This window comes from Coregonus clupeaformis, chromosome 1 (assembly GCF_020615455.1).
Source record: "Coregonus clupeaformis isolate EN_2021a chromosome 1, ASM2061545v1, whole genome shotgun sequence".
In the NCBI taxonomy this organism is placed as follows: Eukaryota; Metazoa; Chordata; class Actinopteri; order Salmoniformes; family Salmonidae; genus Coregonus; species Coregonus clupeaformis.
In genome coordinates, this window is record NC_059192.1 from 35,029,478 (window position 1) to 35,044,112 (window position 14,635).

Sequence of the window (14,635 nt, forward strand, 5' to 3'; positions counted from 1 at the left end):
GTGTGTGAAGTGTGTGTGAGCTAAATCAACCAATAAAAGAACACAAAACGACCCCTATCCAAATTCAGATTTAGAGCCTCCAACGAAAGCACCTGCAAATAAGCGCTGTGAAACCCGAGACCGACCAAATCGGGAGCGGACAATAGGGTGTCGGGCCAGACTCCCAGCAGCCACTGGGGAAGGCTCCTCTAGTTAACAGAGCTCTGAATAGCACCCTGCTGCTGAGCTAAAAGAACACAAACAGTGCTCTTGACAGCAGTGGCCGCTGGACCACATGTAGGTTCTACCCTGGTCTTACGTAACAGCCGCTGCTGTTCAGGACTGATACAGATTACTGGGCAGTTAAGTCGAATATAAAGTCTAATTTTGTGCTGGGAGGAGGTTCGCTTGAGAGGGTTGCGTGTCCCTCTGTATAGGGTGGCAGAGTGCTGGAGTCGCTTGGCACCAACTCAAAAGAGTCACAATGTACAGAGACACATTGTATTTTCTAAGAGTTGACAGACTTTATTTAACACGTCTCCCTGTGCTACACTGGCTCAGCTATTCCAGACATGCCATAGACAACACGGGGGGTAAGGTATTTCCACTGCCAACAGGCTTTTCTTTATTAACGGCACCTCCAGCCAGTAACCGACAGAGAAATGACAAGGAGAAACCAAGTTAAAATTTAAAAAAGTAAACATTGAAACTGAACTGTGGTTCCAGTTGGAGCTGGAATAGCAGGTTTTCTGATGTGACTCCAGGGAAACGAGGTGGGGGTGACCAGTGCAGAATACTTGTAGCCCTGAGCAAGGTTGGCTATACAGACGGACTGGAATTCTGACAACGAAGTGTGAGAGGCCGGGGAAGTTAAGTGTTCTGATCTTCACACGTTCATGGCAAACTAGAGTCCTGAGGTTAAGAAAATAATTAGGTTAGGCTATATCATGGACTTGTTACAGTGACCTTAGAACAGTCTTTACATGGCTTGAGTGACTCTTTCTCCTGTCCTTTGTGAGGTCTCATGAAATGGATAAGGCGCTGGCACCAGGAGAGAGACATAGTGGGAGAGAGAGACGATGAGAAACGAGTGGGAGAGAGAGAGAGACACTGAATTATTCAGGCGAATAGGACTCAGCCCAGTCCCTCTCCCTCCCTCCCTCTCTCATTCTCTAGCTGAAACCTGGCCTAGCAGAAGTCCATGTGCCTCGTGTCTCATGCTTTCCAACATATTACTTATTAACGGTCCGGGTAAATGGGGCAGTTGTAACCCAGAAAGCACTGGGAAAAACTCCAACACAGACCAACAGCAAAGCAAAGAGCTGTGGTGGCAGCCAGGGCAACAACACTGTTGCGATGACATCAACACAAACCTGTGCAGCACGCTAACACAGCTAGTGTGTGATGTCAACACCGTCTCTGTATGATGATGTCAGCATAGCACCAGGGTGACATTCTTTACCATAATGATGGCAATATTGCTGACGCTTGAGGTGCTTCATGGATGGATAAATCCATCAGCGCTTTACAGTGACTCATAACAGGATTGCAGTGGAATATTTGTTTTGTTTTTATTTGTTTGTAGCAACCGATGATTTATGGGTGGGCTGAAAAACAGACATTGTGTAAACAAGCAGTCTACGGCCTATACTTTTCAGGACACATCTCTCATCCTTCCTTGAAATGGATGAGAAGGCAGAGAGAAACCTGACGACTCAGTAGTCAGGCACATGATCCATTGCTTCCATTGTTTAGAAAGGAAGGTTTATAGTAGGCTGTAAACGTTCCGTGAAAGAAAAACTATGTGATTTGAAGTGCAGTCTGAATGAAATTGGGTCACTGTTTTTTCCCCCTCCTCAAAACCTTTCACCTTAGCTAAAATCATGTGAGCATATGAACAATGGCAGCTGCCATCAGGAAGAAGCTGGGATAGATAGAGCCTGATAGGACCAACATATGGCACTGGTCAATGGAAGCCCTGATCTTAAAACATTACAGCTCTCCATATTGTTAGTAGTAGCAGACTTAATGAAATGATAGCAATTGCAAATAGTTCATGTAATGATCTATTTGAGTCTATCTAGGGGATAGGGATACTAACTGATTGACAAAAGTTGCCCCCCAAAAATTTACTAAAATGCTGCATGTCAGTGAGCGCACATAGGCCTCATTTTCGAGCTTTCAAAAGGTGTTTCCAAATAAAAGTTCAAACTATGATGGCAGTCATGGTCATCACAGCTTTGGAAGGAAGATCCTCTGACTCACCTCCATTGCTGATGGCCGAGATTCCTCGATGGAAGTCCTCGAAGCTGATCACCCCCAGCCCACTTGGATCCAGGAACTTGGTCAGATCCTTCACCTGTAATACAGAGACAGCCATGTTGGACCTTTCAAACACACTTAGACACAGCAATCAAAAAGCTCACTTCCCCATATAATCAAATCAGCTGTGTTGCCTGAGTGCTTTATGAATAAATCAGATTGCATTCTGTCCAAATTAACGTGATGTAAGAGCAATGAGTACACGGGGTAAAACTGAGCAAATAGAATTTAGGAACAGGGGAAAGCATTCAAATTGAAAGGTTGTAGCTTTGCTAACTCTAAGGACATCAAAAAAATGGACTGCCTAAAAGTACTGATATTTCATTGAGCTTAGTCACGTCATGGAAATGTTTCTGGGATGGCAGAAACATGATAGAAAATCGGCAAAATTACAAAACTGTCTCTCTGAGGCTTCTGTGGTTAGGCTCCTTCAACTGGTATGATGTTTATTTTCAAGACAAGACAATAAGAACCGATAAAAAGTGCTCTGACCTCCACAGAATCATACATTTCTGTACACATAGACATATTTCTGATTTCATAACTGGAAATGTGCTTCAATTTTACAGGATTGCAGTGTCCTCAGACAAGGTGAGCTTATGGGTTGAGCTCCAAACGTCTCGCCTACCTCAACACAAGCCCAACACTTCTCTATAAGCCTACCCAAACCAATAGACACACACAAGCATGTCGCTCGCACGCATGCACTCTCTCTCTCACACACAACGCAAAACCTTGCGACCACAACTTGCATTTTACAACTTAAATAAAGAGTTCTATACACAAAGAGACAGAGCGCACCTAACCCAGCACTCAAATGACAAGATGTCCCTGTATCCATTCCCCGGGTAACCTGGCAACAAGAGGTGGTATCCAAGGAGATAGGCCTACTAGTGTGTGTGCTTTTCACCCTAATGTATAAGAACTAGACCCTCAAAGTATTGTAGACCGAACAGCCAACATAAACATTGTTGTGAGGCTGGAATATGGAATGCACTTTATTGTTTTTGTTTCCTAAAGGTGAACTGCACTCACTGATTCTGTATGTGTTTCTTCCAGTGCGCATTAAGAAATGCAGCGGCCATTACTGAAGCCCAAACTAGAGTTTTCTTTGGGTGTGGCTAAACTAGAGTTTTGAATCTCATGATGTGGGTGTTTCTTGAGTGTGTCTTTGCCATTCAATCACAACAAACAAACAAGTGCAGTAGTGAGTAACAGCGAGGTAAGCTAAGCTAGCTTTGCTAAGGAGAGAAGTTTTGAAGTTGAAGACTTCTCCCCTCCTGACTGTCTAACCATCTCAAGATGATCTGCTAATTCAGTTCTATGTGTAGGCTAAAGCCTGCGCTGACCTTATGTTTAGCCAACCTGACAGCAGATAGCTAGCTAGCATAGCAATATGTATCTGTCAAAATCACAGTTATATCAACATAGCAAGAAGTACCAGTGTCTGGTACAACACCTTGCTACGAAAGCAGCTTGCAACTTTAAGTTTTATCACGTCCTGTAAAGACATGTTACCATGGAAACGATATCAACAACTGCAAGTTGAATTCCCGGTCTTCAGTCAGCTCAGCTGCCAACACAATTTTCTATTAAAAACAAAACTCCACCCATGCTCTACCAAGGTTTTCCAGCACACAGTGTTGGCCTACTACAGTGCCTACAGTGGGGGAAAAAAGTATTTAGTCAGCCACCAATTTTGGAAGTTCTCCCACTTAAAAAGATGAGAGAGGCCTGTAATTTTCATCATAGGTACACGTCAACTATGACAGACAAAATGAGAATTTGGTCAATAAGTATTTGGTCAATAACAAAAGTTTCTCAATACTTTGTTATATACCCTTTGTTGGCAATGACACAGGTCAAACGTTTTCTGTAAGTCTTCACAAGGTTTTCACACACTGTTGCTGGTATTTTGGCCCATTCCTCCATGCAGATCTCCTCTAGAGCAGTGATGTTTTGGGGCTGTCGCTGGGCAACACAGACTTTCAACTCCCTCCAAAGATTTTCTATGGGGTTGAGATCTGGAGACTGGCTAGGCCACTCCAGGACCTTGAAATGCTTCTTACGAAGCCACTCCTTTGTTGCCCGGGCGGTGTGTTTAGGATCATTGTCATGCTGAAAGACCCAGCCACGTTTCATCTTCAATACCCTTGCTGATGGAAGGAGGTTTCACTCAAAATCTCACGATACATGGCCCCATTCATTCTTTCCTTTACACGGATCAGTCGTCCTGGTCCCTTTGCAGAAAAACAGCCCCAAAGCATGATGTTTCCACCCCCATGCTTCACAGTAGGTATGGTGTTCTTTGGATGCAACTCAGCATTCTTTGTCCTCCAAACACGACGACTTGAGTTTTTACCAAAAAGTTATATTTTGGTTTTCATCTGACCATATGACATTCTCCCCAATCCTCTTCTGGATCATCCAAATGCACTCTAGCAAACTTCAGACGGGCCTGGACATGTACTGGCTTAAGCAGGGGGACACGTCTGGCACTGCAGGATTTGAGTCCCTGGCGGCGTAGTGTGTTACTGATGGTAGGCTTTGTTACTTTGGTCCCAGCTCTCTGCAGGTCATTCACTAGGTCCCCCTGTGTGGTTCTGGGATTTTTGCTCACCGTTCTTGTGATCATTTTGACCCCACGGGTGTGAGATCTTGCGTGGAGCCCCAGATCGAGGGAGATTATCAGTGGTCTTGTATGTCTTCCATTTCCTAATAATTGCTCCCACAGTTGATTTCTTCAAACCAAGCTGCTTACCTATTGCAGATTCAGTCTTCCCAGCCTGGTGCAGGTCTACAATTTTGTTTCTGGTGTCATTTGACAGCTCTTTGGTCTTGGCCATAGTGGAGTTTGGAGTGTGACTGTTTGAGGTTGTGGACAGGTGTCTTTTATACTGATAACAAGTTCAACAGGTGCCATTAATCCAGGTAACGAGTGGACAGAGGAGCCTCTTAAAGAAGAAGTTACAGGTCTGTGAGAGCCAGAAATCTTGCTTGTTTGTAGGTGACCAAATACTTATTTTCCACCATAATTTGCAAATAAATTCATTAAAAATCCTACAATGTGATTTTCTGGAAAAAAATATCTCAATTTGTCTGTCATAATTGACGTGTACCTATGATGAAAATTACAGGCCTCTCTCATCTTTTTAAGTGGGAGAACTTGCACAATTGGTGGCTGACTAAATACTTTTTTCCCCCACTGTATGTTGTTCTATTGTACTTCAAACAATGTGATTGCAGTTTGCTTAGGATTCAAACCTTCCAAACAGCCTAATTCATACTCTTAGAGGAGGTGATCCCACATTAATGTGATTTGTACCGCATACAAGTTAAAGTATTGGATTCTTTACACACCACACTAATCCCATTCCACTACCTTTTCAAGCTTTTTTGATTATATGAAAACAAGCTTTGCTTTTATACTTATAAGACTTGATTGAGCAAGCTGTTTTGTCTTGTTGTAATGTGGTGCCTAACTGTATTTCTTTCTAAACATTTATTTAGCATTTGTGGGGTTTTGTGTGTAGATCAGTGGCACAAAAATGTTTCATGAGCTGAATTAAAATATCCCAGAAATATTCCATACGCACAAAAAGCTTATCGCGCTCAAATTTTGTGCACAAATTTGTTTACATCCCTGTTAGTGAGCATGTATCTTTTGCCAAGAGAATCCATCCACTTGACAGTTGTGGCATATCAAGAAGCTGATTAAACAGCATGATCATTACACAGGTGCACCTTGCGCTCGGTACAATAAAAGGCCACTCTTAAATGTGCAGTTGTCACACAACACAATGCCATAGATGTCTCAAGTTGAGGGAGCGTGTGCAATTGGCATGCTGACTGCAGGAATGTCCACCAGAGCTGTTGCCAGAGAATGTAATGTTCATTTCCCCACCATAAGCCGCCTTCAACATCGTTTTAGAGAATTTGGTAGTACGTCCAGCCGCCTCACAACCGCAGACCACGTGTAACCACGCAAGCCCAGGACCTCCACATCCGGCTTCTTCACCTGCGGGATCATCTGAGACCAGCCACCCAGACATCTGATGAAACTGAAGAGTATTTCTGTCTGTAATAAAGCCCTTTTGTCGGGAAAAACTCGGCTGGGCCTGGCTCCCCAGTGGGTGGGCCTATGCCCTCCCAGGCCCACCCATGGCTGTGCTCCTGCCCAGTCATGTGAAATCCATAGATTAGGGCCTAATTAATGTATTTCAATTGACTGATTTCCTTACATGAACTGTACAATTCCCTGATCTCTTTTAACAAGACAAGCTCCTGGAAAATGCGCAAATAGTCAACATGTAGCCTAGCCATGAACTATTTACATACATTATTGACTCTCACATCAGGTGGCTCGGAGAGCAAGGCATGAAGTGGCACAAACTGCTCAGTGTTCTGCACCAGCAGAGGGTCTGTGCTACTTCTTCCACTCATTTAACAGACAATATTTGCTTAGAATTCCGTGGCATTATTTTATAGAATGAAGAATACAATTGAACATTGCTGAATAAAATAGAAAGGATATTTTCTCCAAACAATTTGATGGAGTGCGCACATGCGGTTATTCTGTGTTGAGCGGGTTAACAAAGAAACAGGTCCTCCTATATGCTTAATTTAGAGTTATGTAACTTTAGCTGTGATACAAATGTTGGGCTATATGTTTTGAAGGCTGCATGATGCGACTCTAATGATGATTTGAAAAAGTTGCATGAAAGGCAGGAGCTCTGCTTGGTTTTTTGCGCAGGCTGTACACACTTCATCAGTCTCTCATTCACAATTTGAAAAGCACTTGATAATGCCTCAAATTTCCTAGCTACATCCCCTTTGTGTGTCTGTAATGCCCCCTAAAAGAATCCATGCTTTTTGCGGTCATTGTGCCCTTGTGCTGAATAAAATAATTATCATTCCTTTCTCCTACCTGTGTGCTGAAGCACCTCTCACTCACATGGCTCTCTGTCAAGTGATCAGGTCTTTCTCACAGGCTACAAGTGAAAGCAGACTGACTTCATGACCAAAATGATCTTATTTACACTTTGTAGTCAATTTTGACACTAGAATGAATGTTTCTGACTCATATCGATGCCACATAGGCCATTTATAACCAGAGAAGTTGGTTCTAGGAGGCAGTTCCCTTTTAAGAATAGGCTCCGAAAAATAATATCACTCCTAGTTGGGACCAAATTTCTATAAATTTTTTCAGGTTAAGGGTAATGTTTAAAAGCCGTTCCCTCTGAACCATAACTGTAGCATTAACCATGGCCTCAAGGCACCTCAAAATGTGATCAGCCTTTTCCTAGAAATTAGATACAAATGCTGTATGTTGCAATTACACATCCCATCCTCATTACGCTGTCATTCCATGCATGTATCATTTACAATTAGCTGGGAGGGTAGGGAAGTTTGTGGGCAAAACACAAGCGGAGGCCTTGGGAAAACCTTCAACATCAACATGAGAGTAAAGCAAGACAATAGATGACATAGTACCACAATAGATGTACAAATCTGACTGGGTTTAACATGGCCATTCAACAGAGGCTTTAACTTCCTGTTCTGCAGTTTTGTATCGGTTACACACACGCAAACAGTCGATCTGCTTAGCAAACATATGAGCTCCATCTAGAGGGAGCAGCTGAAACTCTTAGCAAACTGTCGATTGACTTAGCCTGAGAATTACAGCCCTCAAGGTGATCACCGATTTACTTTACCTGCTTGAAGATTAAGAGATTCTCCAGTACTTTTTTATACTTTTTAGCCAGTAGTTCTGAAAGTAGCGTTCACGAGCCACGTGCAGATATGTGCACCACGTCATTGCGCTCTCATGCTCTGCTGTGTGTGCATCTTGCTAGCTGTCACTCAAATGGAGAGGGGCTGAACCTTATTGGCTAGAACTCGAATTGCTAGGGGGCTGGCCCACGTGGGGTAAAATGAAGGGGAAAATGGCGCCGCACAGCTTCCAGTAAACAGTTGCTTTCAAACTAGGGATTTCGTGGCTAATTGAGGTAAAACAGTAATTCTGCTCAAAGATTATGCATGTATGAACTACACATTGACACATCCAGCCCAAAGCGGGAGGTTTAAAAAAAACGTACTAGTTGCCAAAGTTCCGGAGCATGTCTTTAAACACAGCTGAAGTTTTAAAGGCAAGATCAGACTTCGCCTTATTGGTGGTTTAACACTGAAATGTTGATCTAAGATTTCAGGTTAAATTTGATAGCCAAGCGCTCGCTGCTATGCAAATCTTTCATAAATTAGGTTGGCCAGGAGGTGGATGATAGTGAATAGATGGGTCGTTGAAAGCACGTGTAGGTGGGGGTTTCACTACTGTCAGTGCTGTGCTTTTGTAGTCCTGACAGCAAAAAAGGCATGGAAGAAAGGCCCCACCATATGTACAGTAGTCCAAAGAGAACGGCCCTGGGGGGACAGTCTGGGGAAAGCACTAGTCATAATAGTTGCTCCAACCTCATGGGCCATAATGGCCATGTCCTTCCATTTGCATGGCAGTGAGAGCCTGGATGGATGGTGGTTTTTCTCTGTTTCCTCTATTTGTGTCTAATCAGTGCTCCACACAGACCACAGTTGTGCAGTAAGATGCCCGGGAGTGAGAGACTTATTCCTATGGGGGATTTCACAATAGCTCGTCTTCAACAGAGCATTACTGTGTTGAATAACTATTACTGACACTTCACTAGCAATAGCCTAGATCGATAGGGAGATGGGGCTAATGGGAGTGTATTTCTGTGAACAACAATGCAACACACACAGGATGGGGGTTTGGGACAGGGCAGCGGACATTCCATTGAGGATTAGTGGGAATGTACATAAAAGCAGGCCAGGGGAGGCTGACTGGCTGGATGTCTGTAGAGGGGCGAGGGAGGTGGATGGACAAGAGCTGCCTGCCACCACCACAATGCAGGGCCAAGGGCTTTGTGTGGAAACTAGGTCAAAACCCACTGGAGTGTTGGTTGAAAAGACCTTGTCCATTTTGTGATCTTCCAATTCCCTGATACTGCCATGTCTTCTCTCCTGGGGTGACCTTATTTTGAGGGTGCTCAATGTGCGATAATGGAGGGTTAAGATTGTGGCTGTGAGTTGTTTAGAATTAAGCAGCAGGGCGTCCTGTACCTTACACGCCAGTTACTTATTTACTGTAACATTTTCTGATCATCACACCTCAGGGAAACCAAAACAACTGCGAGACAGACTAAAAGGTTGAGGTGGTTAGACTGGCAACATCATGAATCCCCGCCTTCAGTCTCATTTCTTTCATTTTCTCCTCTCTTCGCTCTCATTCTCATTGCCTCCACCACATCACATTCAGGCTCTTCCTTCATCTCCATTGTCTTCTCAGTCTTATTTTCTCAGCCCAGTTATATTTTAGTCCCTTGCCACAAACTAGTCTCACTAACTAGTCTAACCCTTCAGTGGTCAGGTCTAGGGTTGAATGGTGGGAACCCGGTTACCGGGATTTACCGCCCAAAACCACTCCCTTTTCCTGGAATAAATAACTGCAAGAAACCGGTAAATTATAATACATTATTAATATGAACAGCAAGGTGTGAAATGGAACTGTTAAATTATATGCGAACTCTGGCTTCTCTACGGCCTCTGCATGATGAATCACCAACGCTCAGGATGGGGACAGACAGCACATCTTAGTATGGAGCGCAGCTCACAATGCATGTTGACCAATCATCTCATCATGGTAACTTTTTTTCTTGTAACAGGTATGCCTAACATTTGCTGCAGCATAGTTTATGCTACAGTAATACAAAGACTGAATGCGTGTCTAATTTATCCATCTCCATCTGGCTTTCGGGGGTCACATTTCTTCATTGTAAAGATTTTTTTGAAATTGCAGTAGCAGACTTTTAAAAACAGCCTATCACTCAAATATCATTGCTTTAAATCAGTGCACGCGTGAGCACTCTCTCGCAGTCTTTCTCTCTCCATCAACTCCATTCAAACTGCACACAAAATACATACATCTTGTTCTATACTGAACAAAAATATAAAAACGCAACATGCAACAATTTCAAAGATTTTACTGAGTTACAGTTCATAGAAGGAAATCAGTCATTTGAAATAAATTAGTCCCTAATCTACGGATTTCACATGACTGGGCAGGGGCGCACCCCCTGGCTGGGCCTGGTCCACCTACTCGGAAGCCAGGCCCAGCCAATCAGAAAGATTTTCCCCCCACAAAAGCGCTTTATTACAGACAGAAATACTCCTCCGCATCCCACCTCAGACGATCCCACAGGTGAAGAAAGTGGATGTGGAGGGCTGGCGTGGTTACACGTGGTCTGCGGTTGTGAGGCCGGTTGGACGTACTGCCAAATTCTCTAAAACGACGTGGTCGAGAAATGAACATTCAATTCTCTGGCAACAGCTCTGTTGGACATTCCTGCAGTCAGCATGCCAATTGCATGCTCCCTCATAACTTGAGACATCTGTGGCATTGTGTTGTGACAAAACTGCACATTTTAGAGTGGCCTTTTGTAGTCCCCAGCACCAGGTGCACCTGTGTAATGATCATGCTGTTTAATCAGCTTCTTGATATGACACACCTGTCAGGTGGATGGATTATCTTGGCAAAAGAGAAATGCTCACTATCAGGGATGTAAACACATTTGTGCAAAACATTTGAGAGAAATAAGCTTTTTGTGCGTATGGAAAACTTCTGGGATCTTTTATTTCAGCTCATGGAAAATGGGGGGTTCTCATCAATCTACACACAATACCCCATAATGACAAAGCAAAAACAGGTTTTTAGAAATTATCACATTTACATAAGTATTCAGACCCTTTACTCAGTACTTTGTAGCATCTGTGGCAGCGATTACAGCCTCGACTCTTCTTGGGTATGACGCTACAAGCTTGGCACACCTGTATTTGGGGAGTTTCTCCCATTCTTCTCTGCAGACCCTCTCAAGCTCTGTCAGGTTGGATGGGGAGCATAGCTGCACAGCTATTTTCAGGTTTCTCCAGAGATGTTCGATCGAGTTCAAGTCCGGGCTCTGGCTGGACCACTCAAGGACATTCAGAGACTTGTCCCGAAGCCACTCCTGCGTTGTCTTGGCTGTGTGCTTAGGGTCGTTCTCCTGTTGGAAGGTGAACCGTCGCCCCAGCCTGAGGTCCTGAGCGCTCTGCCTCGACACAATCCTGTCTCGGAGCTCTACGGAGAATTCCTTTGACCTCATGACTTGGTTTTTGCTCTGACATGCACTGTCAACTGTGAGACCTTATTTAGACAGGTGTGTGCCTTTCCAAATCATGTCCAATCAATTGAATTTACCACAGGTGGACTCCAATCAAGTTGTAGAAACATCTCAAGGGATGATCAATGGAAACAGGATGCACCTGTGCGTAATTTCGAGTCTCATAGCAAAGGGTCTGAATACTTATGTAATAAATAAAAACATCTAAAAACCTGTTTTCGCTTTGTTATTACGGGGTATTAGATTGATGAGGAAAATAATTTGTTTTGCCCATTTTATAATAAGGAAGTAACAAAATGTGGAAAAAGTCAAAGGGTCTGAATACTTTCAAAATGCACTCTATGTTGATATATAGCTCTATTTATAGATGTCCTAGCCTACCTCTTTCAGGTAATAAATTAAATGCAGTATTATCCTTATATTTAGCTAATGAATGATGAGTTATGCATAATAAGCTTCTAACGTATAGCCTCTGTCTCTTGCGCAATACGCACCTGTGCTCCGCTGGCCTCACTCTTTAAAAAAACACTCCTTAGCTCTTGGAGTCGCACGCAGGAAAAGCTAGACTAGAATAGCTTACTGGACATAATTTTGGTTAGCATTTCTTATACCAATAGACTATTCAAAGAGCGACGCAAGCTCTTGTTTGCTGAATGTTAAATACAGCAGCCAATAGAACTCACGGGTAGATTGAAAAAAGAGGGAATGCGCGATGGCGGTAGGCTATAGCAGTTATTTTATCAGACCCATAACCATTCAATCTTATTGAAGATAAGTAAAAAGCCTTCTGCATCCAATTCTAGTCCTATAATATTCAAGGATGTCATTAGAATGATGAAGATAAGGACAACAAAACGTATTTCATTTAACTGTTGAAAGCGAGGAAGGAATGAAGCAACAAGAGAGAGAAGAGGAGGTAGGCTAATAACATTAAGGGAAATATTATTAAAAAGGTACATAACTAATTATACAAATAGGCCCTATTATATTTCTAAATAAAACATCTATTTCGCTAACCTATTCTTGTAACTTTGTAGGCTGCATGTGCTGTACCAGAATCCCATGTTCTCAACCTGCTTTATCATGGTTTGAACGACGTGAGTAATTGTAGTCCATAAAGTATAATAAATTACAGCACAGTAATAGAGTTCACACTCCAAAATATTAGCCTACTGGAGCTAGTTTCATTTATTTACCCAAGAGAGCATATAGCTAGCTACATCAAATAAAATAAAATGTTATTTGTCACATATACGTGTTTAGCAGATGTTATCGCGGGTGTAGCGAAATGCTTGTGCTTCTAGCTCCGAAAGTGCTTTAATATCTAACAACTAATATCTAACAATTTCACAACATATACCCAATACACACAAAACTAGTAAGGAATGGGATTTAAGAATATATACATATATGGACAAGCAATGACAGAGCGGCATGGACTACGATACAGTAGAATATAATAGAATAGAATGCAGTATATACATATGAGATGAGTAGTGCAAGATATGTAAACATTATTAAAGTGACTAGTGTTCCATTTCTTAAAGTGGCCAGTGATTTCAATAGGCAGTAGCAGCCTCTAATGTGCTAGTGATGGCTATTTAACAGTCTGATGGCCTTGAGATAAAAGCTGTTTTTCATTCTCTCGGTCCCAGCTTTGATGCACCTGTACTGACCTCGCCTTCTGGATGATAGCAGGGTGAACAGGCAGTGGCTCGGGTGGTTGATGTCCTTGATGATCTTTTTGGCCTTCCTGTGACATCGGGTGCTGTATGTGTCTTGGAGGGCGGGTAGTGTGTTCGGCAGACCGCACCACCCTCTGGAGAGCCCTGCGTTTGCGGGCGGTTGCAGTACCAGGCAGTCTGACCAGGCCTCCTGAGCTTGAAGAGCTTTCTTCACCACACTGTCTGTGTGGGTGGACCATTTCAGTTTGTCGGTGATGTGTACGCCAGGGAACTTGAAGCTTTCCACCTTCTCCACTGCGATCCCATCGATGTGGATAGGGGGGTGCACCCTCTGCTGTTTCCTGAAGTCCACGACCATCTCCTTTGTATTGCTGATGTGGAGTGAGAGGTTATTTTCCTGGCACCACACTCCCAGAGCCCTCACCTCCTCCCTGTAGGCGGTCTCGTCATTGTTGGTAATCAAGCCTACTACTGTTGTGTCGTCTGCACACTTGATGATTGAATTGGAGGCGTGCTTGGCCACGCAGTCATGGGTGAACAGGGAGTACAGGATGGGGGCTGAGCACGCACCCTTGTGGGGGATCAGCAGAGTGGAGACGTTGTTCCCTTCCTTCACCACCTGGGGGCAGCCCGTCAGGAAGTCCAGTACCCAGTTGCACAGGGCGGGGTTCAGACCCGGGGCCTTAATGATGAGCTTGGAGGGTACTATGGTGTTGAAGGCTGAGCTATAGTCAATGAACATTTTACATTTACATTTTTAGTCATTTAGCAGACGCTCTTATCCAGAGCGACTTACAGGAGCAATTAGGGCACAACGACATATTTTTCACCTAGTCGGCTCGGGGATTAGAACCAGCGACCTTTCGGTTACTGGCACAACGCTCTTAACCACTAAGCTACCTGTCGCTCTGGCATTCTTACATAGGTATTCCGCTTTTATGTTTTTCTGTCGTGCGTAATGTAATGTGCAGTAGCCTATATCATATATAGTTGAAGTTGGAAGTTTACATACACTTAGGTTGGAGTCATTAAAACTCGTTTTTCAACCACTCCACACATTTCTTGTTAACAAACTATAGATTTGGCAAGTCGGTTAGGACATCTACTTTGTGCATGACACAAGTCATTTTTCCAACAATTGTTTACAGACATATTATTTAACTTATAATTCACTGTATCACAATTCCAGTTGGTTAGAAGTTTACATACTCTAACTTGACTGTGCCTTTAAACAGCTTGGAAAATTCCAGAAAATGATGTCATGGCTTTAGAAGCTTCTGATAGGCTAATTGACATCATTTGAGTCAATTGGAGGTGTACCTGTGGATGTATTTCAAGGCCTACCTTCAAACTCAGTGCCTCTTTGCTCGACATCATGGGAAAATCAAAAGAAATCAGCCAAGACCTCAGAAAAAAAATTGT

General features: G+C 43.3%; 1 protein-coding gene across 3 annotated transcripts in view; it reads right to left on the reverse strand.

Moving 5' to 3' along the window:
* rab11fip3 (RAB11 family interacting protein 3 (class II)) overlaps positions 1-14,635 on the reverse strand; it is a 52,959-nt gene that overhangs the window by 23,462 nt on the left and 14,862 nt on the right. For all 3 annotated transcript variants that reach the window (XM_045220840.1, XM_045220846.1, XM_045220848.1), the window contains one exon: positions 2,245-2,338. In XM_045220840.1, coding sequence (XP_045076775.1) covers positions 2,245-2,338 — 94 coding nt within the window. The remainder of the gene's footprint in view (positions 1-2,244; positions 2,339-14,635) is intronic.